This window comes from Fusarium subglutinans (assembly GCF_013396075.1).
Source record: "Fusarium subglutinans strain NRRL 66333 chromosome Unknown NRRL66333_c0000131, whole genome shotgun sequence".
In the NCBI taxonomy this organism is placed as follows: Eukaryota; Fungi; Ascomycota; class Sordariomycetes; order Hypocreales; family Nectriaceae; genus Fusarium; species Fusarium subglutinans.
In genome coordinates, this window is record NW_023502194.1 from 84,965 (window position 1) to 109,515 (window position 24,551).

General features: G+C 46.4%; 9 protein-coding genes across 9 annotated transcripts; 6 read left to right on the top strand and 3 right to left on the bottom strand.

Annotated features, from left to right (window-relative positions):
- Positions 1 to 205: 205 nt before the first annotated feature.
- FSUBG_9019 (asparagine synthase) lies at positions 206 to 1,970 on the top strand (the record flags this gene model as incomplete). Its single annotated transcript, XM_036687488.1, has 5 exons — positions 206 to 277; positions 320 to 802; positions 854 to 1,264; positions 1,313 to 1,849; positions 1,899 to 1,970. 5 exons carry the CDS (start codon positions 206 to 208, stop codon positions 1,968 to 1,970), a joined length of 1,575 nt encoding a protein of 524 aa, XP_036535494.1.
- A 1,027-nt stretch (positions 1,971 to 2,997) lies between these two features.
- Positions 2,998 to 3,683, top strand: FSUBG_9020 (uncharacterized protein; the record flags this gene model as incomplete). Its single annotated transcript, XM_036687490.1, has 2 exons — positions 2,998 to 3,374; positions 3,431 to 3,683. The coding sequence occupies 2 exons, from the start codon at positions 2,998 to 3,000 to the stop codon at positions 3,681 to 3,683; spliced, it is 630 nt and encodes a 209-aa protein (XP_036535495.1).
- Positions 3,684 to 6,573: 2,890 nt separating this feature from the next.
- On the top strand, positions 6,574 to 7,485 carry FSUBG_9021 (uncharacterized protein; the record flags this gene model as incomplete). The annotated part of the gene is made up of 1 exon (XM_036687491.1): positions 6,574 to 7,485. The coding sequence occupies one exon, from the start codon at positions 6,574 to 6,576 to the stop codon at positions 7,483 to 7,485; it is 912 nt and encodes a 303-aa protein (XP_036535496.1).
- A 379-nt stretch (positions 7,486 to 7,864) lies between these two features.
- FSUBG_9022 (uncharacterized protein) lies at positions 7,865 to 9,152 on the bottom strand (the record flags this gene model as incomplete). Its single annotated transcript, XM_036687492.1, has 2 exons — positions 7,865 to 8,359; positions 8,409 to 9,152. 2 exons carry the CDS (start codon positions 9,150 to 9,152, stop codon positions 7,865 to 7,867), a joined length of 1,239 nt encoding a protein of 412 aa, XP_036535497.1.
- A 429-nt stretch (positions 9,153 to 9,581) lies between these two features.
- Positions 9,582 to 10,973, bottom strand: FSUBG_9023 (alpha-methylacyl-coa racemase; the record flags this gene model as incomplete). The annotated part of the gene is made up of 4 exons (XM_036687493.1): positions 9,582 to 10,637; positions 10,687 to 10,813; positions 10,871 to 10,902; positions 10,953 to 10,973. 4 exons carry the CDS (start codon positions 10,971 to 10,973, stop codon positions 9,582 to 9,584), a joined length of 1,236 nt encoding a protein of 411 aa, XP_036535498.1.
- Positions 10,974 to 12,820: 1,847 nt separating this feature from the next.
- Positions 12,821 to 13,300, top strand: FSUBG_9024 (uncharacterized protein; the record flags this gene model as incomplete). Its single annotated transcript, XM_036687494.1, has 1 exon — positions 12,821 to 13,300. The coding sequence occupies one exon, from the start codon at positions 12,821 to 12,823 to the stop codon at positions 13,298 to 13,300; it is 480 nt and encodes a 159-aa protein (XP_036535499.1).
- A 204-nt stretch (positions 13,301 to 13,504) lies between these two features.
- Positions 13,505 to 14,796, bottom strand: FSUBG_9025 (anthranilate phosphoribosyltransferase; the record flags this gene model as incomplete). The annotated part of the gene is made up of 2 exons (XM_036687495.1): positions 13,505 to 14,410; positions 14,467 to 14,796. The coding sequence occupies 2 exons, from the start codon at positions 14,794 to 14,796 to the stop codon at positions 13,505 to 13,507; spliced, it is 1,236 nt and encodes a 411-aa protein (XP_036535500.1).
- Positions 14,797 to 17,603: 2,807 nt separating this feature from the next.
- FSUBG_9026 (transcription initiation factor IIB) lies at positions 17,604 to 18,644 on the top strand (the record flags this gene model as incomplete). Its single annotated transcript, XM_036687496.1, has 1 exon — positions 17,604 to 18,644. One exon carries the CDS (start codon positions 17,604 to 17,606, stop codon positions 18,642 to 18,644), a length of 1,041 nt encoding a protein of 346 aa, XP_036535501.1.
- A 2,922-nt stretch (positions 18,645 to 21,566) lies between these two features.
- Positions 21,567 to 22,886, top strand: FSUBG_9027 (asparaginase 3; the record flags this gene model as incomplete). The annotated part of the gene is made up of 1 exon (XM_036687497.1): positions 21,567 to 22,886. The coding sequence occupies one exon, from the start codon at positions 21,567 to 21,569 to the stop codon at positions 22,884 to 22,886; it is 1,320 nt and encodes a 439-aa protein (XP_036535502.1).
- Positions 22,887 to 24,551: the final 1,665 nt, after the last annotated feature.

The following is a 24,551-nucleotide window of genomic DNA, read 5'->3' on the forward strand; positions in this document are numbered from 1 at the left end:
CATGATTTTTGAAAACAATTCTGTATTAAGAATTGAGCAATAGCTTTAGTACCTACCTTTATGTGCACATTTTGGTATAGGGTAAAGTTACTCCGGGGTGGATCTGCAATATATCGCTTGCAGTAATTCATCAATCAATTTTAACTACACCAACACGCTCCGGAATCTTCCACCCGCGTCTTCGCCCTCTCAGCAACGCGCAAAAATGTGCGGAATTCATGCTATTATATCCTCAAGCCCCGAGCAAACACTCTCATCCGTGCCAGAGCGATGCTTGGTAAATAGAGGGCCAGATCACACAGGGACTGTCAGGATACAGCTTGATGACCTTTTCCTGACTTTTACATCAACCGTGTTATCGCTGCGAGGTGATCACGTTGCAAAGCAGCCGCTTGTGGATCCTGTGACTGAGTCTATTCTATGCTGGAATGGAGAGGCTTGGGGTATTCAAGGAGAGTCTGTACAGGGTAACGATGGTGAGGCTATTCTTGCCCTCCTGGCCGAGGAAAGTCGTGGTGCAGGAGATGTCCTGGGTATCTTACGGGCCATCGAAGGGCCTTTCGCGTTCATTTACCTGGATAAACCTGCCAAGCGGCTTTACTACGGACGAGATCGACTAGGCCGCCGATCGTTGCTGGTCAGAGATGGCTCTCCATTTGTTCTGTCAAGTATCGCTGAGACGCCGGTCGATGGATGGACCGAGGTCGAGGCCGATGGATGCTATACTCTGGATCTCTCCAAGCGGGACTCGCCTGAAGGATTAGTGCCAGACCGGTACGATTGGACAGCCGACACTACTTTGGTAAGTTCAGCGTGAGTATGACCCCGACAAGCCTGCTACTTACGTCCTCAGATATCAAGCATCGGTAGCTTCAACGAGGATCTCCCACAGGAGAATTCTGCCCTCGGACAAGATTCAAGATCTGTGCAAGAGCTGCGTTCTCGCTTAGTCGAATCTCTTCGACTGCGAGTTCTAGACGTACCGCTACCTCCAAAAGCTAAGCCTACGGATGCGAGAGTCGCAGTGCTATTTTCAGGTGGCCTTGATTGCACTGTGCTTGCGAGACTGTCTCATGACATGATTCCTGCGGATCAATGTATTGACCTGATCAACGTCGCGTTTGAGAACCCTAGAATTGCAGGGCAATTCAAGGGCCTGTCTCGAGAGGAGCTTTACGAGAAGTGTCCGGATCGAATGACAGGGAGAAATGCGTTTGCAGAGCTTAGTTGCGTCTGTCCTGGCAGAACGTGGCGATTCGTGGCGGTATGTTGACATCGACTTGCTTCGGGATGGATGACTGACAGGAGGTAGGTAAACGTGCCGTATGCTGAGAATCTCGAGCACAGAGCTGAGGTCATTCGTCTTATCTATCCTCACAACACAGAGATGGATCTGTCCATCGCGTGTGCTCTGTACTTTGCTGCAAGGGGACAAGGGTTTGGCGAAACGACCGGCGACTCAAATCCACAGGCTTATAGCACGACAGCGCGAGTATTGCTCTCCGGTCTAGGTGCCGATGAGCTGTTTGGTGGATATGGTCGGCACGGCGTGGCTTACACGCATCGTGGCTACAGCGGAGTTGTGCAAGAGCTGAAGCTCGACGTCAGTCGGCTTGGAAAGAGAAATCTGGGCCGAGATGACCGTGTTATGGCACACTGGGGCCGAGAAGTGAGATTTCCCTATTTGGATGAGCGTTTTGTCAAGTGGGCAATCGAGTCTCCTGTGTGGGAGAAGTGTGATTTCGAAACACCTGGTGGCCAAGGGAGGCTTGACGCCGAGAAACGAGTGTTGCGGCTGGTGGCTCAATCACTTGGCATGAGCTCTGTTTCGAAGGAGAAGAAGCGAGCTGTAAGTGGTAACCTGGTTCTGACAACTCTTTACTAATAAGCCATGATAGATACAATTTGGGGCCAGAACTGCCAAGATGGAGAGTGGAAGGGTCAAAGGGACGACAGTGCTTTCAGCATGAGATTCGAGTCGAGTGACTTAGATACGATGGAAACAACTCGGCAGTGATGATTCTTCAGATACTTCTGAGACATATGTAACCACAGGCCAAAAACACAGACTGGAAGTTGTGTGTTTGTAGTCTGTCGACTGCTAACCCTCTTTTCGGCGTGTTTTGTGCGTGGGTCATGTCATTGAAGTCGTAAAGGCAAGTCTGAGCTGAGGTAATCGGAATTGGATCAAAGCAGAGGGTGATGGATATACAGACAAGTCATGGCATGAACACGGCGATCCTTGAACAATGATGCAAGATAAGGTAGCAAGCGATAAGGCTTGACCCTTGCGGCGTAGCGAAGGTCAGAGGCTGTAGCATGTGGTAGCATCTAAGCAAGGAGGCAGCCCAAAGCAGCAGAGAACCCATGTCTCCAATCGCCAAAAGAATCGATATCAATGGACATGAAACAAGCGCGGAACCCAATCACGTCTCGCCAAGAAAGAAATCCCATCATTCGATACCGAGAGAGCCGGCGGGATACACCAAAATTAGAAGGGCGTTCCACTGTTTTCAGTTGGCCACCGCCCAACCGCCGCAGACAACAGTGGTTGTGGTGCGACGTGCCCCTGCAGATGAACGCATTTTAGGCCCGCGTTTAGGCTTTTTAGGCGGAAGATTGATACGATACGATACGAGGAGAAATAAAAAACCCCTTGCGCTGGGCTGTGGAATGCAATGGGAACTGGCGCGCGCCAAAGGGAGAGATCGAGACAAGGCAAGAAAGTCTCGATTGAATTCGTTCTTTTTCTTCTTCTCTTATTATTTCGGTTGTTCCTCATTTGCTTTCGGTCTTTCGTTATTCTTGATCAATTCATTTTATTCTTTCGTTTTTGATTGTTTTAGTACTCGTTCGTTTTTTTCTCTTTTTCCTCCTTCTTTACTTACCTACAAATACAGCACCATCGAGGCCTCCGATTAAATCGCCATCTCATTCATTCATTCATTCATTCATTCATTCATTCATTATACCTCCTTAACCTCGTTATACTTCTTGATGCTTAACAAGTTTATCGACGTAAGGGACAGGGATTCCTACTCAACATTTACGTCAGCAACTGGCATCAGCATTCTCGCATCATTCCTCACCGAAGAAACCGACGACATGCGTAAGGGAACTCGACCACCGCCTCTGAACCTCAGCATCGTCACGAGGCCGAGATCTCTACCGCGGCTATCAACTACACCAATCGCAAGGGAGCTTACACCTCTACTTACACCTCTACCTGAAGAGGTTGAGGAGCCGACAGGCGCTGGTATCAGGGCCGTGAGGGTCGCGGTGGATTTTATGCAGATTATTTCATGTCTGCTTGTCATTTTGATGCTGGCCATCTTTATTATTTCGTATTCTGGAGCTGCAGTTTCCAGCTATGGGTATGCACCACATCTCTAATACTATACAAGAGCCAAAGACTGACTGATATTTGTAGCATCAAGGCGTTTGTTCTCATCGCGGCTCTGGCCTGTGATGTAGGCCTTGGCATGTGGTCTATCGTGCACCACGACAAACCCTGGACCGGCCCCGCAGTCCTGCTCCGGACACTCACAGCGTCAGTGCTCCTCGGCAGTCTGGTATCTTTCCTCGCTGTGGGGAGGGTGTTCCCTTCAGACTACACGTACTGGGGGCTGCCTCTTTCACAAACTGGTGCCCCTGTACTGGGACTCGTCTCTGCTATCTTGTAAGTAAACTCTAGCATACAACGAACGATATGGACTAATTGGTATTAGGGGATGGGATCTGGTTCATGTCGTTCTGTCTCAACGAACTGTCGAGTGCTGGGCCCGTATGTGCTCCTGGGGACACCGACAGATGATTCGACGTCGATGGCTATCAAGCAGGGGACACAGAAGAGGACGAAGCGGACCCTGGTGGTTTAACTCGCGACAGACAGCCTTGGAAAAGCGAGGCTGGACCTGTGTTTCGGTCTCATGAATTATGACTTTCCTTGTTGTCTGGAGGGAGAGAATGAATGAATAAGCTGGGGGATATGTGTTGACCCACATATCCCATCTATTGCATCTGAAGTCTACACACCATGCTGGAATATAGACCGATGTATAAACGCGGAGGTAATGTTGCCTTTGTTTAATTTTTTAAGGCAGGCAAGGAGAGCCAGTAGGAGAATACATATGTGGCAAAGACCACGACTTATCAATAAAAGTTTCCTGGATCAATTATATTTCATTTGTTTCTGTTGAATCAAATATGTATCCATGACGTACATGATCGACTAATAAGCTCTTCGTGCTATTGCGTGGTGACTAGAAATATTAAATATCCCTGGTTCTTGTAAATCAGTCAGTAATGGCTCTGATCATGGGAAATCGTTCATGTGACAGCCAGGAAACCTGGCATTAGAAGTAGGGCATTTCAGGATCGATCTGACGCCATGATACTGTGCATAACTTGGTACATAGGCATTCATGTACAACCAAGTACTGGGTGATCAGCAAGTGTAGGGTATGCGTCAGGAAGTTGAACGAACTGACTCGTCAAATAAGCACATTGCTTTGTTCTCTTTGATGACTAACAATAGTGATGTATTTACAGAGTATATCCGACACTGTTGTGTGACTTGATTCTTGATGTAAGTTGCGTCTATTTTGTCTACTTCTAGGTTACTTTACTTGAACGGAATCACCGAGAAATAGTGTCACGGGTGGAAATAGGCGCAAATAGGGTCTATTTGGAATTCTGGTGGATGCCAATAGTTCATTGTCCAAGATGGAGTCCCGAGACCCATTCAAGAGTCATGACTTGGACTCAGCCAACAGCGGAAATACAGGAGCATGGCCTCACAAACCCATTAGGTCTCTCGGCTGACGGTACGTGCTGAAGAAACCTTAAAGCATTGACATATAGAAACAAAAAACAATGCAGAACATGATTGTCAACCAGGATGGTCCATGTGGATATGTACTAAAACGAACCCAGCTCCTAAGTCAGAAACGATAGCTAAAGCCATCACCGCTGCCACCAACAACGAACCGTGCGTGAGCCGCTATTTAGCTAGCAATGGGCTACCAGAGCCTGAAACCTCGGAGCTGCAGGTGAATATTTTTCTTCTGAGAGAAAGCTGCATCTAGACCGGTAGCTATGCTTTGACGGTCCACTACCAAGACTATGCGTGCGGTTTGGCTGGCAGCTGAATGATGCGCCTTGAAGAATTGCCCAGTGGGTTGAGTTTGAAAGAGTGAGTTCTCAGAGCACAGTTGGACATGCTCTAGAGAGAGCATCAACGTCATGATGTTACATTATTAAGTTGCTGCTATGATAACACCGAGTCTACTATAGCACTATATCGGATGCACCCGAACAGACCTCGCCTTGACAGATCACGACAGGGAAGAAACAATCAACAAGGAAGAAAACATTGTCGATCTGCCGAAGACCAAAGCATCCCAGCAATTGTTTCAACTCCACAACCCCAGAACCCTCCCCCCTCCTCCATTAACCTCCGATATGATTGTGTATCACATAAACCAACATCCCCACACATCTTTAAAAATAGAGACACATACTCCGTAAACAACTCACTCTTGCAGTTTTCTTCAAGGACACTCCTTGATATCTTTCTTCGGGACAAAAGAAATCAGCTGACCTGTGCAGTGCAGCTTTCTCAGGCCTGAAACATGCTGTAGGTTTAATTAAAGAAACGCCTCGTCGTGATGGCTTTGCCTCTTTGGGGTAAGTGGTGAGCTGATTTCTTTGGATGTACCAGTGCGGCCCGAGAAATGAAACATTTTACTTGTAGGTAAACCTCCTTTTTGGTGGAATCTAATTTAATAAGCCGACTTCCGATCGGAGTTTACTTGTGGACAGAACGTCGACCGGTCTTGATCGTTGTTTCAACGGGGATAATCAATGGAGGACCAAGTTATGCTTATCGAGTGAAGGATCGAGGTTGAAACATAGCTGTTCTGTTTCTGTAATGCTGTAATATCTTGCTTCACGCGAGGGCTATCAATGACTTACTTACGACGAATATGAGAGATATCGAGTAGAGACAGCAGAAATTCTTCTAAATAGCCACCTCGTCTCGAGAGCAATTCAGACTCGACCAACAGCCCGCATCCAAGTGTCTGCATAACTCATCAACACCATGCACATCCAACGTCAAGCCAACCAAACTCAGTCCGTGAACTCACACCAGCCTACTCCTGGTTAGCACCTCGCAAGCATCTCCATCTATCAGCTTGACCTTGGCCGAAAAAAACATCCAGACTCAGCTTGTGCTTGGACCTCTCGACACTATCACCGGCATCGCCTGACTAGCAGGGACAACCGGAGTCTGTAATGTAACACTGAGGACTGAGCCGTCTTTGAAGACATCGCAGTGACCATGTGATTAAAATATCCTCGGCCTCACAGAGACAACTCATGATGGGTATATAAACACTCTTGATATCCCGTACAATCAACTCTTTCTCATCAGCATCTCTCTCTTCTATCATTTTACATTCGCTTCAACAAAGCCTCAAAGGCATATTTAACATTCATTCACTTCTTCCAACAATTTCAAACAAATAACCACTCTCTATCTTACTACCAACCTTCTACTACATCATCAAAATGTACTTCTCCAACTTCCTCGTCACTCTGGCCTCAATGGCCTCTATGGCTTCCGCCATCCCTGCCCCAGATGCCCTCCTCGATACCACCTCCAACATCTCCCCTAGCGACTTCACCATCCGCTCCGATTCCAACAACCTTGAGGCTCGCACCACCTTCTCCTGCCCCGGTGCCATGTCCTACTGCCCCTGGACCAAGGCCTGCTCATGCCCTCCCGGCCAGTCCTGGGACGGCAAGGCCAAGAAGTGTGCTGGCAAGAAGGCTTCCGGCTGCTGGCCCAAGCCCAGTGCCAGTGTCTATGCCGGCGCCGGTGTTGACGTCAAGCTCGGCACTTACTGTGCTGCTTCCCCCTACAAGATCGTCAAGTACGATACTAAGCACGCCTATTGCCAGGCCAGCCTCAAGAACACTGTCTTCCTTGCTCCTCTTTCTATCGGCGCCGAGGTTGCTCTCTATGGCGGTGCCGCCATCAACGTCAAGGGCCAGCTGAGCGCCAGCCTCAAGACCGTCTGTGGTGGTCTTGCTGGTCTCTACCTCGAGAGCAGCGCTGATGCCGTCGCCCTCTTCAACACCAACAAGTACGGATATGCCGTTCGCCCCGGCAGCGTCACTGGCGGTCTCGTCTACGCTGTTGTTGACTTCGTCAAGAGCATTACCTGCTTCCTCGGTCTCGGCAACTGCCAGGTCTATGACTGCGTCTCTTACTGCTCCAAGGGCTGCAAGAACTACGTCGATGTCCGTGGCAGCATCGGTGGCTATGTCAACGGACTCGTTGGTTTCTGCATTGTCAAGGACACCGTTCTCTTTGTCAACAAGGTCGGAGCTTGTGCTTCTGTCAAGATCCAGGGCCTCATCCGCATCGTTGCTAGCATCCACGTCAGCCTCAAGGGTATCTTCGGATGCAACTGCTAAGCGGTTAAAAATGATTATGGGCGAATAGCTGGGTACTTACGGTCTAATATGTAATGGATGGAGGATGACTGGGAACTGGAATGTGTTTCTTTGATGGGGATTACCGGATAATCCCACTCGTCTGCCGATGTCTTCTGTTTCTTATCACAAATCAAATAATTCATATGATAACGCTTAAACCTGGAATCGAATCATGTTTTCTCGGCCTCGAGTTTGTGCTTTGTGATGATTATGAACGAATGAGTTTCCATAGCGGCTAACTGGCCTGAAGCTGAGATTCCCTGGAACAACTCCTATGCCTAGAATGACTCCGAATCTTTTCCCGAATTAGCTGAAAGAGGACCACAAAAAAAGACACAAATGCCTGCTCTTTTCCCCATTAAGCACCCACAGGTTCCATGATCTGACGCCCAGCTCCATCGACCAAAAAGTGACTGAACGATTCTTCATCATTCTCATCCATGAGAAGCGACCTGTCTTCTGTATCAGGCAGTAAATGTGAGTATAACCCGTGGCCAGCCTTTGCCCAAGTTGGCGGCAGAATATTGACATTATCTTCCTCTGGCGCACTTGTGATGACTTCTATTACCCGAGTGCGTTTGAGTATCTTTTTCGTAGTCTTTTGCTTCGGTTTTGCTGCTCTATTGACAAGAACATGGCCATGTCGAGGCTTCTCGTCATGCTTTGTTTTAGGAGGGCGAGGAGTGTTTGAAAAATGACTATCCCAGTCTGGCGAATCGAATATGGGCATTTCAGGATGCCGCTTTGAGATAGATACGAGTATGTCAACAAGAAGGTTTGGCTTCAGTTGATCGCACAATGATATGATGTTGAGAAGGTCCGTCTTCGGCATTGATTCAAAGTATTGTGCTCGCTATCGTCATATGAGCCATGGTATCCCTCTCAAGTGTCGTAGAACTTACTGAAACATCCGAAGCCCGGCCAGGACCAAACCCCACGAGGTGAGGTTTTGCAGGGACAACATCCTTGGGGAGAGAAGACAGACGTTTCTGTCGGAGCCGCTCGATTTCATGTTCCCGTTGCTGACTAGCTCTGCCCCTGAGTCTGGCGGTCTGCTCCCTGGCCGCAACGCACTTCGCACAAGTGAAGCTTGCAGAAGCCGTGTCCTCGCCCCTGATCAAAGGAGGATGGCATTTTTGGTGCCAAGATACAAGACATCTAATGCATGTGACCAACGGGGAAACTTGAGCAGAACCGTCACACGTTGAACATCGGGTTTCCTCTCTTGTATGCTGAGCCTCGATAGTAGCTTGTTGAGGTTGAGAGTGGACTTTCCACGGGAAGGGGACAGTGCTTTGAGTCAGATCAATCTTTTCCGACGGCTCTTCTCGTTTTCGTTTCACGCCTGCATTGAGAGAGTATGACAGTGAGGATTTACCTTTGGCTTCGGTGGGTGTTGGCATAGTCAATGTGTCTTTCAAGTCTGCAAATCGCTTCTCTCCGACATTCCCATTGCCCTCTGTCTGGGAATCATTCTTGAGACGGCTCAAGATGACTGAGCTCTCCGACGGGAACTGGGGTGTGTATGAGAGTTTTGGTATCGGTGTAATTGAAGTGACATCTTTGACAGACATATCCTCCATCGTGACATCTAGTTCAATGTTTTCCGGGGATTCGACGCGTAATTGCTCTGTGAATTGGTCCATGATGTATGTTCTCGTCCTCGTAAGATGGGTTGTTAGTGATCATTTGTAGGCTGCTGTCAAAGTCCGTAACTGTCGCGAAGCATTCGACGTCCAAAACTGTAAGAAAGACTGAAAAATGAGAGGAAGTGACCGTCCGAGGACTAATCGGTATGTGGACTAAGTATTATTTGAGAAGGGGACTGCAAGGTCAACTATTGTTGAGATCGGAAACAATGGATTAACATGGCAAAGTGAGATGTTCAGTTCAATCAGTGACACGTGTGGTCACGTGGAGTACTTTGATCGTACAAGGCAAGAACCACCCTGGGTGTTCAGTTCAACTAACGTTAGTTCCTGCCCGTTGTTCACAACCACTAAAACAGCAGAAGTCAAGGCGAGGCAGGTACTCAGATATTTTTTTCACGCTTCATGATCTATTCTATACGTGTTCTATCCGACAATTCCCTTTTCCCTCAATGCAGTAATATCAGCTTCGCCTAGCCCAAGATGCTCTTGTAGCACTTCATTAGTATGCTGACCCAACATAGGCGGCGCGCTGCGAATCGTTGGAGGAGTCTCCGACAACTTTATAGGCGTGTTGACCATTTTCAGAGGGCCGCACTCATCGTGTTCCATCTCGACAACCATGTTCCGGGCCTTTGTATGCTCGTGGTTGAGCGTCCCCTGGACATCATTGATGGCAGCATAGGGCATACCCTTGCCCTCGAAGATCTCAAGCCATTCTCGGGTTGTCTTAAGTTTTGTGATTGCCTCAATCTTGGCCTCTAGATCGTTCCGATGTTCGACTCTATCGGCGTTGGTTTTGTATCGCGCGTCGTCCTTCCACTGTGGTTGACCTAGACCATCACAGAGAACACCAAACAGCCGATCGTTACCTCCACCGAACAGAATACCTCCATCTTTGGTCTCGAAAGACTTGTATGGAACAATGGAAGCTTCTGAGTCAGCATTGGAATTCTCATTCAGATAGTCAAACTTACGATGAGCTGTGCCCCAGCGGCCAGAATCCTTCTTTCCACTCACCAAACAGCTGCTGGCGATGTTGGCCAATGTCGCTGTTTGGCAATCGCTCAGTGCGACATCGATATGTTGACCTTTTCCTGACTTGGCCCGTCCCAAAAGCGCCGCCATGACGCTGTTGCTGGTGTAGAGACCAGTCGTCAGGTCAGTTACCGCGACACCAACCTTGACTGGAGGACCATCTCGCTCTCCAGTAATGTGCATCAGACCAAATTCAGCTTCAACCATGACGTCGTAACCAGCGCGGTTGGAATACGGCCCTGTTTGGCCATAGCCTGTAATGGAGGCATATATCAGACCTGGGTTAATCTTACGCAAGGTCTCATAGTCCATGGAATACTTCTTGAGAGTCCCCGGGAGGTAGTTCTCGACCAAGACGTCGCATTTTGCAGCTAGTTTGTGAAGAACCTCGACTCCTTCTTTGTGCTGGAAGGACAAGCCCAACGACTTTTTGTTCCGATTTGCCTGCAGGACATTGTGAGACAAGTTCAATACAGAGAAGGCACAAACCTACCCCTAAGAAGTAGGCAGACTCTCCAGGGCCTTTAGCAGACGACCCATCCTTGTATTTTGCATATGGAGGTCCCCAAGCTCTGGTATCATCGCCGCGAACAGGATGCTCGATCTTGATCACCTCAGCGCTGCGCAGTCGGCCACGTTAAAACGGCCAGGGTCATTGATGACATGAGTAAACTTACCCAAGATCGCCCAAAATCTGAGTACAATAAGGCTATGAATGTCAGCACTTTTCAACCATGTTCATGCAAAACCCCGACTTACACCGGCCAGAACCCGGGTCATGTCCAGCACCCGAATGCCCTCAAGTGGGAGTCCGGTTTTTACGGCACTTGAGTACCGGCGCACTCCATGCGCACAGCCATTGACGGGCTTAGACCTCAAGGATCGAGCAGCAAGGAATAAGCTCATCCTCAGCAAACCGTCAGCTTGGCAGTGCTAAATATGAACCAGGTTGAGCAACTCAGTTGTGAGACTTGAGATCTTGTGCAACGGTAAGTATGTAGATATGATATGTATATAGATTGATGCTTGAGATATTGACACCGGTCATCGGAACCGGATGGGTAGCTACGGGAGTTCGGAATTGTGAGTTGAGCTTGTAGGCAGCCTAATTGAGCTTGAACAAGGAGCTCCATGCGGGGATTGCACCTCGGCTTTTGGGGAAGAGGGCCAATCACTATGAGTTCGGTGCCGAGTGACATTTCGCCGTTGCTGGAGCGTCTCGGCTCCGACGATTAGCGATGATTCCCATGGGGTAATTGATCGCGATGTAAACAGTTTATTGATTGATGGCTGACAAGATGCATTCGCATCATCGGCAATCTTGAACTTTCGCCGCCTATGCGATGGTGGGCTCATCACCAATGGAGAAGTTATAAAGACCTTTTGCATGGTTGGTTGAGAAAGCGTGTATTATGTTATGTTCGGCAGCCAATGATACACTATGGGTACTATGTCCTGGGCCTGGATTCAAATGTTAGTCTGCTTGGATTTGATCGGTACACAAGAGGCTTAATAAAGTCATGATACTAGCTGTTAGACGAAAACCATGACCAGTCCTTATTATAACTTAGTGATCACAATCCTTTCCACAGGACTGAGCCTGTGAGATTGCGACAGTGTGATACGTCTCATTCGGGCGCAGCATTGCCCATCAATAAACTTGGTTAGAAGTAAACTGGTGATGCTTCAGCCACACTCAAGTTTCAGCGACAAAGTGAACCCTCCCCAAAAGCTTCTGTCTTAACTTGAGCTCGCAAGACATCATTATTATCAGTTGGGCTTGTGAATATTCTGTTGTACTATCATTATGTAATATAATTCTCATGCTGTGTCTCCCCCAAAACTCCAATCGCTAATGTATCTTGTCCATGTCAATATCTCGTCTGATTATAGGCTCAACATAGCCACCACCGGCTCGTATTGGTGCTTGGGGGTTGCTCCCATTCCGGATAGCTGGGCTAGCTGGGTTTGGGGTTTGGTCTTGGCTGCTGAGTTTTGCATTCTGAAATAGCTATAGGATTGGAATCCTTGCTTACCATTTCTGTCGCGATTTGATGCATCGATGGAAGTCTAGAAGCGAATTTCGGAAGAGATATACTCCAAAGATAGACATGAAACATGCCGTGACCTGGACTAACCATTTCACCAATCCCGACAACCAGAATGAAGCGTCTTTGCTCGTAAAAAGACCTTGTCTCTTGGGTCCAGAAAGAAACATATATCAACCTCTCGACCCCGGCTCGCTCCCATTTATAGAACCGCGCCTCAAGTGTGCGAGCCGCTGTGCGCCCTTGACCACACCAGACAGCAGTCCAGCCAAGGCAAAGATCAACTAATCTTTGCGCCTACGGATAAGAGAGCTTCTGCCATAAAGTAACATACCTATCATAACCATCCCCGTAGTTGCGTGGCCTTGCACGGCACGTAACCGTTTACCCGTTCCCAGGATCATCCATTCATAGCCTGTGGCTCCCCAGGATATCCCCGCCCATTGACGGAAGGCTTGAAATCTTATTATATTTACCGATATCTGCTGTCAGGATATTAAAGTTGGCATCTGGCAGGTTATTGATTTCTTGCTCGCCCTTTCATTCGTTCTATTTCATTTGTTTTCCTCTCCTATCATCATGCCTATCCTAAGTTATCTATACTCGTGGGTCAAACCACGCCAATGCCAACGTGAAGAACGATCTCCTTCTTTCTCTCTTGGCAAGAAGAAGCGCACAAAGTCAGGGCCAGATAAGAACGAAAAGGAAGACTTCCAGCGATCCAATATAATTCGCAAGTCATTACAAAGTCGTGCCTCCTCACGAGCAACCGTGCGACAGGAAGATGAAGACGACACTGAAGAGGAGGATAGGAATACAAGTCTCAGGACAGACTGGAAAGCATACGAAGCTGATATTCAGCGAAACAAATCAACGCTGATGCGAAGGCACCCGGGAGTCGATCGCTCGAGAATACAAACTCACGCAGGATCCTCTTCGTCCCGACATCAACCACAATCTTTCTCATCAAGCTCAACCAGCCCATACTCTCCGCTCTCGCCAACGACATCAACATCAACAACTAGCCCAGCTTCGCCAGAAATAGGAAGAGCGTTTTAATACCCTATGAAGCATGAAGTATGGATCACGAAACAGAACCCACAATTACGACATATACCAACATATCTCTACATAACCTTAGACAAGGTCTGGAATTTTTATACCATGGGAGCAGCGAGAATGGCCTTTAACGTGTCAGAGGTGTAATGAAAATGAAGCTTTTTTGTATGATAACATTTTAAATCGTAATCGTGTTCTTATGTCTTAGGCGCCGATTTCATTTGTGACCTTGACAAACCTTTCCCACTGTCTCCAGGCCTCGCCGCTCTTGAGGGCCCAGCGAGCTCTTCGGATACCCTCTTTCCAGCGCTGTCCACCAGGGCCGCGCTCAGTGATGACCTTGCCGTCATCTCCCTCACCCATGTTGCTGGCATCGGACTCGCAGATACCTGATGTGACGAGCAAAGCCGCAGTGTTGAGAAGAACAAACTCAAGAATCGGGTCATCATCAGGCAACTCATTGTGCAGAATTCGAGACAAGATCTCTGCATTCTCGGAGGGTTCTTTACCAGATGACACTGTATCCAGGGGATGTGTGCTCAGACCAAAGTCGCTGGGGTGCACGGTGAAGTGCTCAACCTCGAGCCTTCCAGCACTGGTCTCGTTGACCCTCCAGCATAGAGTGTTGCCAGCGCAGCTAACTTCATCGAGATCTTCCTCGCCGCAGATGATGAGAGCCTTTTTGAAACCAGCCATGCACAGAGCCTCAGCGAATGCCGGACCAAGATCCCTTCGGCCGACACCAATGACACGGGCTTCAAGTACATCTTCAACAGGGTTGGCCAAGGGGCCGAGATTGTTGAAAACAGTCCTCCAAGGCAGTTGCTTGCGGATGGGCGCGACGTAGCGCATACCAGTGTGGAACACAGGGGCAAACAGAAAAGTGTAGTTAGTCTCAGAGTAAGCCTTGACCAAAGTGTCGGGGCGGACAGCGCTGATGATGGGAGGTTGCGGCTTCATACAAGCGACCAAGTCAGCACTGCCAGACTTTGAGGTGCTGGCTTTGTTACCGTGCTTGGATACCATGAGCAAGGCTGAGGCCAGGATGGATGAGGTGGTGCTTATGTTGAAGGTATCATGGCCATCACCTCCAGTTCCAACAATGTCACACTGAGATCATGTTAACCATTGCTCATTGATCCAGCAGATTTGGTCCGATAACCTACCAAACCACCATTGTAAGCTCCCTCCTTTCGCCCTCTTCGTGCGATAACTTCCTTCAGCTCCTCTACAGGAATAGGTGCAGCGGCCTTTCGCATGACACGGGCGCACTCAGCCAAAACATCAGCTTTGAAATCAAGCTTAGTGAAATGCAATGCCATGAGAAGAGAAGCTGTTTGAGCCTCAGTGACCTGATTTGTGAAAAAATGAGAGATGGCCTCGGCAATCTCCTGAGGAGAGACAGCAGACCCGTTAGGCCAGAGCTTGGTCAGAAGAGGCTTGATATCGACAGGCGAGAGGGCATTTTGCCCACCACCTTGGGATTGAGATGCCATCTTGTACAGAGATTGATGATGGAGAGAATCGACCAAGCACAGTTGGTAAGTTGATCGGGGTATCGCTCTTCTTTGTTCAATATTGAGATGTTTGTTCTATTGACTCAACTTGTGAATGAGTCGAAAGTACGTATTGCGGAGTGGCCCTTCGGCACCTGGTGATTGGCCGACCTCGGACAATGGAAACTTTAGCGCATCGTTGAAGGAGGAGGACAAAATAAAGAGACATTTCATGATGGGCCTGATCATGCAACGTCATGGAATCGAACTCAGCGAAATATCTTCTTATCTCGACGTGCCGAGATACAAACCAATGCTTGCATTGGTATTATAAAAGACCAATCTCGGCCATTCTACAAGATGAATCATCTGAAAAGTCCTCTAAAAACGTTTTGAAGAAATGACGTCGAAGGGAGAGCCTCCATGGATATAATGGTTTAGTGCTCTTAAGATCAAGCTTGGCAGGGAACAGTCCCCGCTGTGGCTGGAACAATACTCAATTCGAGATGACTAGGCACAGGTACCTTAACTTACCTATGGTACCTTGGGTATGTTCAGTTGGGGACTAGAGAAATATTCGTGGTGAGAAAAATAGAGATTATCAGAGCTGCAAAACGGAAATACGTATGCGGAACTCAGAGTCTGTTGGAACTATCATCTTTGCATTGGCCAGACTCATAAAAAAAAGCATCAACAGCTCGGGCTTGGCGCCTAGGGCTTTTAATAGTTACTACTAGTACGGAGGTTAGGCCGAAAAGTCTTTGCCTGATTAGCAATAACCCCTGTAAACCCTAATAGGGGTTTACTGCTAAATTTATTAGTAATCTTCCTTAAGTAATTTTCTTACTATTTCCTTTCCTTTTAATACTAAAAAATACTAACTAATAATATTACTACTTAGGCTTTAGTAGTAATACTAAAAGTACTTACTAAAAAAAAGAAAACCTTTTAAGAAATTAAGTTAATAATAGGAATTCCTAGGTATATAGTTAACTTAATATATACTAAGGTAATTAAAAAAGGCTTTAAGCCTAATAAGTAGCCTTTATAGATTATTAACTCTTTAGTTAAAGATAGTTAGTACTTAGGGTAGCCTTTAAAGTATATAAAAGAAAATTAAAACCTAATTATTACTAAGGTTAGTAAAGATTAATTTAATAAAAAAAAGATTACTATTAATATTACTAGTAAGCTTAGCTTTTAAGGAATTAAGATCTTTAAGTTAATAGTAAAAAAAATCCTTAAAGCTATAAAATATAAGAAAATAAAGCTAATTAAAAAGCTTAAATTAACTATAGTAATAAGAAAGGAAAGACTTAATTAGTATATTACTTACTGTAATTAGACCTTAAAAGATTAAAAAGCAGTAATTTAGTTTAATAAGATTTTTATTATCCTTCTTTACTACTAAGGCAGTTATTATATTTAAAGGAAATCTAATAAGTACTTTATATATAGCTATATTTATAAGTATTAGAAAGGTAGTACTAAATTTATATTTTAAGGCAGTTTTACTTATAATAAGAAAGGTCCTTTTTACTATTAAAGCACTAAGACTTTAATAAAAAAGAAAAAAGCTATTATAGCTTTAAAGGTAATAAATAAAAAGCTTAAGCTAATTATAAAGAAATAGTAAAAGCTTAAAAATAGTATAAAAAGGTTAAAGCTTTATAACTTACCTAGCTAGTAGCCTATATAAGAAATAAAAAAAAGAAACTAAAAAGCTTATAAAAGGCTTAAAGAGAGAAATTAACTAGTAGTAATATTATTAGGTTATTTTTATTTTATTATTACTTCCTTTTATAAAGAAATATATAAAAAAAAGGCCTAATATAGTTATTTAAAAAGATTAAGCTTTTACTTATACTTATTATATATAGTAAACTTTATATAACTTATATAAAGTTTAGTATTTTTTTTAGTATTTAAATTTACTTAATTTAAATATAATTAAGCTAACTTAGCCTTTTTTAAAGAAAGTAATTATAAAAAAAGACACCTTAAAAAATAAAAAGGAAGCTATTTATAAGTAAAAGGCTATATAAAATAACTTTTTATAATTAAAGATTAGGAAGTAAATAGAAAGAATTTTTATATATATTAGAAAAATTATAAAAGTTAAAAGTAGGAATAAGTACTTAGAAAGCAGGGATTATCTGCTGTAAAAATAAATATTTTAAAGTACTAGCTCTTTTACCTTACTTTTATTAATTTTAGCATAGGTAAAGACTTTTCGGCCTAACCTCTGTATTTAGGTTAGATACTCCGTACCTAAGTAGGCACATAACGCTAGGTGGACGAAGAAACATGAGGGAGTAGGTACCTAGTAGTTAAGTTAAACCTGCAAGAGCAAAATAGGCAGACCGCTAAAGCTTTAGTTATTTGTTCGAGGTTTCTTTGTTGTAATTTGTGACTTCCCCAAGCTTCCGCAGAATCTGTCAGCAACAAAGAGATCACGTGCTCACATATAGATAAGTACCTATGTACCACCTGTTCTTCAGTGCGCTTTCGTGACCCCGAGCAGTGAATATTGACCTTATTTATTAATTGGCAAACGCACCCTGAAAAACTGTGCTCGATATTTTCCTTTCTGATTCATTCAGAAGCTGTGTCAGGTAAGGGTATTATTTAATCAGGCTGCGTGCCCAGACGGTCTGGAGCCTAAACGCCATCGCAGTCAGAACTCGCTTAGTCATTCTTATCATACAATCCATTGGACAAAGCGCCCTTCCTCACCTCACTTCGCCGCATCTCATTTTCTGACGAAACATCCTCTTCAACCTAAACGGCACAACGTGCCGCCTCGGATGATGGCCCCTAACGGCAGCGATGCGCCTGCTTTTGAGGAAGACCTCAGTAACATCCTAGTATGTCCTGAGTGCAACATCAGCCCGCCCCACCTAGTCGAGGAGTTCTCCAGTGGTGATACAGTATGCGAAGACTGCGGCATGGTAGTCGGCTCGAGAATCATTGATACGAGATCGGAATGGCGAACTTTTGCAAACGACGACCAAGGAGGCGACGACCCAAGCCGTGTTGGAGGACCGCAGGATGAGTTTGTCGAAGGCCAGCAACTCGCGACGACGGTAGCCTTTTCCGAAACCAAGGCACACAAGGCTCTGTCCAGGACTCAGAACAACACGAACCAAGACAAGTCGCAGAAGGGGCTCATGCAAGCTTACAAGGAGATCGTTTCCTACTGCGAAGCTATCAACATGGGCACGAACGTTTCCAACGCTGCAAAGCACATCTTCAAGCTCGTGGATAAGCACAAGTTCCTCAAAGGAAAGCCCCAGGATGCCGTTATTGCGGGTTGCATCTTCATCGCGTGCCGGCAGAACAACGTGCCTCGAACCTTCCGTGAAATCTTCAACCTGACTAGCGTGAGCAAGAAGGAAGTCGGTCGAGTGTTCAAGCAACTTCAGAGCTTTCTGCAGAAGCTGCAGGACCAAGACGGCGAAGCCACAGGTCTCAACACAGTCACCAACTACGAGAACACATCTGTGGGTGCCGAGGATCTATGCGGCCGTTATGTCTCTCAGCTTGGTTTCACTAAACAGAACAAAATCTCCAAGATCTCTCGCGCTTTGGCAGAGCGGGCCAACAATATTTCGGCACTCGCAGGACGATCGCCTCTATCCGTTGCCGCAGCATGCATATACATGGCGTGCCAGATCGTCGGAGAATCGCGCAGCTCACTACCTATAGCCAAGCAGGCGGGTGTCAGCGATGGGACAGTCAAGACTGCGTACAAACACTTGTACTCTGCCCGCGAGAAGCTCATTTCGGCGGAGTGGTTTGAGGGAGGTGCTAGCATGGAGAAGCTTACACCGGCTACTGCGGTATAGGGGCGCCCAGATGGTCTCAGGGTTCCTTATGCTATCATGGTCTAGAATGACGTTATTCCGGCATTAAAGGATGTTATAAAGAAATTGCCGCCTTGTATTTTTTTTCCTTATTATTTTTTTTACTAAACATAGCGAAGTCCCGGCGTGGACCGCAAGCAGCGTATTGAATTTACAGAAAGACTGAAAACAAAAGGAAGTCTATGAAGATGTAAGGATGTTCAACCATGAAACTTTAAAGTAGTCTCAGTGAACTCGAGACATTTTTATGCTCATTCTTGCAAAACCCTTGGCAGCTAGTTGGCATTGCCTCTTCTGAGTGCCGGCATGAGTTGTCGTCAGCAGTGGGAATAGATGGGGCGGGAATGCCGTGAAACCGCGGGAGGGACCTTGAATTCGCTGCCTGTCATTCTTCAAGGAAAAAGAAAGGAAAAATTCTACTCTAGATCGTTCTTGGAAGGCTAGGATGTGCTACTAATAATGCAGACCCGCTGTTGATGTTTCTTCAACGGGGCAGATAAGTCTCTTCTACTCTACCTACATGAGGAATAACATACCCGGCCGGGATTGCAGAACAGGAGCCAGGCCTGATTTTTGCCGTGGGGGGCCTGTTCGTTCTTTATGATCCCAGGACCCTTTGATAGTAGTCTTGGCATTGTACAGGTGGATGATGATGGAGGTTGCAGGTTGCAGGCTGTTTCCCTGTGTGCCACTACGTATGTACGTGCGTATGGGTATGCAACAGCTGGAGCTGAAGAAAGCACCTGATGTCTCGTTGCTATTCCCGTACTATGTATGCATGTGTGACGTGAGGAATCAGCCCTTCAAAAAGGTTCTATGTAGCTACCTACGAACAGACTCGGGTACATAGTTGATGAGATGCGTGTCAGCAACATCATGTGAATTGTAAGATGGTGTTGCGCCATCGTACTCGAGTGGTGTGAACCGAATACTTAGTGAAAGGAAAGGCTATGTAAAAAAGAGGTGTCTAAATGATCCAGCGCAGAGAGGCACCCGGGCTCATAACCACTTAGTGAAAGGAAAGGCTATGATTCTTCTAAGCTAGCTACAGAAAGAGAGGACTATTTATAATAGTCCTTGGTCATTTACCTATCAAGATTGCCTATAGCTGCCTAACTAGGCTTCCCATATATAGGCATCTAAGGCAAATAGCAAATACATACAAACAAAGGGCATCAGTTATCCAACACGAATCCGGAATTCCAGCAAAAGACAAACAAACTGGTGTAAAGACTCGGGCCAGGAGCATACCAAATCGAGAAGCACAGCTAGGTAACTCAGAGAGAAAGACGTGATGGATCAAGATGATGCTGGTATGTACAATGCTAATGCGCCGCCGGGATAAAGTGGCATGTGTTGTAAGCCAGACTAAGGCAGGATGCTGTATTGGTATGGATACCTATGGATGCATGTTTAGAATTGCCTCAGACGGCATGTCGAATGGGTCTACGGGGCATCGGATGAGGAGCCAGGATAGGAAGCCCCACAGGTGGAAGAAGAATAGGTTGAGAACGAGAACCCTGCTGTTACTGTCCTGTATGTACAGCATGTGCGGTGCATGTGTGTCTTGCATCTTGTGCAAAGTAACCTTGGCGTTGCAGTGTCGTGTCTGCTTTAGGCTGTGTTTGATAGGTAATAAAATGTGATGACCATGTTTTTATTCTTGGATTTTTGACTCTCTTGACTCAGAAGATACATGAAGAGACAACCTAGAAGAAAAGGGACGCTGATAGCAGCATATATTACCTATATTGTGCATGTCATGCCACGAGTCAATAACGATTAATTATCCATTTTTGTTTGCTACGCATGTCCACTCGAGTTACATGCCCGCTTAGCTAAAGCCAACAACACAACACAACGCAACGCAACGTTGATAAAACCATGAACCTAATAAACCTACAAGCGTGGATGTGGACTGGATCGGATAACCGTGGAGTTGTCGAGAGTGTATGTATTTATTCATTAGTTATCGAACATCCTTGAGCACACCAAAGTGCCAGTGGCACCCTTGTCGGAGCCGAGTTGACCAGGCTGTCATTGTCTTGGCTTGAGCAAAAAGACAGAATGAATAGCTGCATAGGTACGGAGTAAGTGACGATACATACACCAGCGGAGACTTTGAGTATTTTCATACATAAGCACCAAAGTATGACCTCGTAATAGGCAAGGCATCTACATATTTCCTGCAGCCATCGTCATTTTCTCGGCTGCTATTCAGCCATTTCCCCCTACTGCACATCACATCCGTCCATCCACTAGTTACTCTCTTTTATCACCACCACCACATGCACGCACCCACTCACTACAAACTCCCACTCACACTGATCCATCATATTCTGTCTGCTTTGCCTGCCCCCATGCTCATGCTCTTCTCCATAGCCGTTGTCTGCCCCATAACAACATGGGACCCCCTCCGCTCCCCCATGTTTAGTGGAAGAGAACCCTGGGCTAATGGCGCAAAATGCAATCACTACTAGGGCCTTGCCGAGGGACGAGGTGCAAAGTTCATCAATTGTTTGCTTGCTGCAGAACCAAAAAAAATGCGTGAAATGCAACCATGTCAGACCACGCCCATACCCTGCTCAGTCAGTGTCCAGGGGTCGTAAGATAGACTGCGATTCGTCTGACGGGCCGATGCACCGTGCTCAGAAGCAGAAGCTCGAGGTTGGAGAAATTGACTAATAATTGTACTGTACTGTAAACAGACAATCCAATGCAAATGGGTTAAGTTAGCCAAACGCGCAGTACAAGAATGGGACATTCGCTGCTGGGTTCATAGTTCATCTGAATCTCCCTCTCTCACTTTCCTCAGAGGCTGGACCTTGGCTGGCGAGAAAGAAGGACAAGCGTCCTACCGTATCATACTGCATGTCTAAACTAAAGACTCAAGAATCACACATCATGATGCCCAGCTTTAAACGGCTTCACGGCCGCTCCTTGGTTGCTACTGCTCCGGTGTACTGCTCCGGACCAGCTGCTTCGTCGACCATCAAGATGACCCCTTCATCGGCTTCTTGGACAACTTACCTGTGGCGAATCATCCTGAGTGTGTTGGCCCCTTCAACGGCGCTGCTCCAGTTTGGTTCATGGGCCGCTTCAGTCTTCGGCCCTCCTGTTCATGAGCTGTATCTTCAACCACACTTCTCCGCACTGCAAAAGGCGCCAATACAGACAGGCATTCCCTTTGAAATCTCAACTACCCCTGAGTTCAACTGCTTCAGTCCGAATCTTCCAAATATCACCATCTATGCGACAGGGGGCACTATCGCTGGATCTGCTAGTTCGGCTGACCAAACGACGGGATATCAATCAGCTGCGCTGAGTGTCCAATCTCTCATTGATGCGGTGCCACAGATGTGCAATGTTGCCAACGTGAGAGGTGTTCAATTCGCCAATACAGACAGTATAGACATGAGTTCAGACATGTTACAAGCGTTGGCGGAGCAAATCCAGGCCGATCTCAACAGTCCAACTACACAAGGCGCTGTTGTGACGCACGGAACCGACACTCTAGATGAGTCGGCTTTCTTCCTTGATCTCACGATCCAGAGCGATAAACCCGTGGTCGTAACGGGTTCTATGCGTCCTGCAACGGCTATAAGCGCTGACGGACCCATGAATTTGCTGTCTTCAGTGACTTTGGCTGCTAGTGAGAACGCCAGAGGCAGGGGAGTCATGATTGCCATCAACGACCGCATCGGATCTGCTCGCTTCACGACAAAGGTGAACGCCAACCATCTCGATGCCTTTCAAGCTCCTGATAGCGGCTTGTTGGGGACATTTGTAAATATACAGCCAGTCTTCTTTTACCCGCCATCGCGACCTCTGGGCCACCACCATTTCAAATTACCGTCCCGACCTCCATCATCATCAGCAGCACTGCCTCAAGTGGACATCCTCTACGCTTATCAGGAGCTCAGTGTTGGCATGTTCAAGGCGGCTGTTGATCTCGGCGCACGAGGCATCGTCCTCGCGGGCCTTGGTGCTGGATTCTGGACTTCCAAGGGCACTGAGGAGATCCGACGCATAGTCAGAGAAACCAAGATACCCGTGATAGTGAGCCGTCGACCAGAAGGCGGGTTCGTGGGACCCTGCCAGGCAGGAATCGGAGCTGGTTTCCTTAACCCCCAAAAAGCGAGGATCCAGCTCCAACTCGCGCTCGAGGCCAAGATGGACAACGACGCCATCCGAGCTCTTTTTGAGCACGCGGGAGTGCACTAAAGGGGCAAAAGATCAAAGGTTCAGACCAACAGCATGATACAATATTACCAACAGGACCGGTACCTTTTTAGAGGAACTTCCAAAAAGATGGCGATCAAATAGGGAAACTCGATACAATTCGGAGGCTTACGCATGCATCAGAAAACGGTTTGGATCTCCATGGCGCATTTTGTCTTTTTAGCGAATGTCAAAAATTGGGGGTGGCTATCTGCTTTTTGTTTTGTTTTTGTTTTTGCAAAGATCATTCTTCGTTGTTTAATCTGGGAGGCATCTTGAATCGGAGTGGCAAAATGGTTGATACAACCAAACAATCATGGAGGGAGGCAATCTGATTTTCTTTGTTCTGCATTGTTGTGTTTATAATAAAAGTTGATGCAAAGGGGTCGATAAAGCTGGTCCAGCGATCTGTTATACAGGTGCTTGGCATGCAGGAGTATAATAAAGTTAATTGTATTCAACATATATACTCAAACTACATCTTAACGCGGTTCTCAAAGCAACTTATGAGTAAATACCTAAAGCCAAGATACTCAAGTTATGGATTTGTTGATAATCCTTGCTCATCAACACGCTCGTGGTGTACCATGGGTAGCTGCACAAGTGACAGCGGAAGAAGCAAAAAAAAAGACACAACCGAAACTGCACGAAAGCAGGCAATAGCGGTTCAACAAGGGGGTCTGGGGAGGGAGCCAGGGCTCACTGCAACTGAAGATCCTTGGTGTGTGGTTGACAGGGGAGTTGGACATGGAGGGCCGTTAAAAGCCCGAGTTGATGCCTCGGGGTTCAGGAAAGATCCGGAAGTACATCCATGCCTACTCATTTCGCGAGATTGCATCATATAATTGTGATAAGTGAGTGTCAAATGAAGAATTGGGGTTTGGTGTTTCCCATGATGTGCTGTATGGATTTTCCAGGATCGTGAAATGGTGGTCAAGATATAAATAGCAATTTCTCAGTCTGTCAAAAGAGCATGTGTAATTGAGTTTAGACAACACAAAGTAATCATGTAATGAATGATAAGAATGATAGGATCCTAAGCTGGTTACCGGATGATGAGATTGATACTGGCTGATGATCGTCTTGGTACGTATGTATCCCCCAGGTGGTTTTACGATCCACTATGACGGTTGAGTTCTGAGAGAGATCTTGAATATGCAGCTAACTGTAAATCGGAGAAGGAGATTCCGGTTCAATTATCAGAGCTTCTAATTAATTTGTACAGTAAGTATTTACTTAGAAACGCAGAGGTGTAATTGCAAAAGTTTATCAGATTTAAATCGTTATGAACTCTATTATACCTAAAGACTTCCCCCCAGATTGAGACATAACTAGAGGAGGAGCCGGGAGCCTCCCGTTCGGCCTCAACGCTCCACGCGTACTCCCCATATTTTATCCCTTTACTTGTAAAGCTTGTCATAACATCAATACACCCATAGAAATAGGTAGCCTCCTCGAATCATGATAAACTAAATTCATATCTAATAAACTCATATTCGTTTATTCCCGTTACAACGCGTCAGCCACCTCGTATAAGCTTATCCTTATTACCTATTATCTAGCCGACTACTCCGTACCATCGGACAACCCTGACCACGGGTAGACACGCCACCACCGAATCAAGGCAGGCCAAAATTCCTACTCCAGATCGAGATCAACCACCTTTTC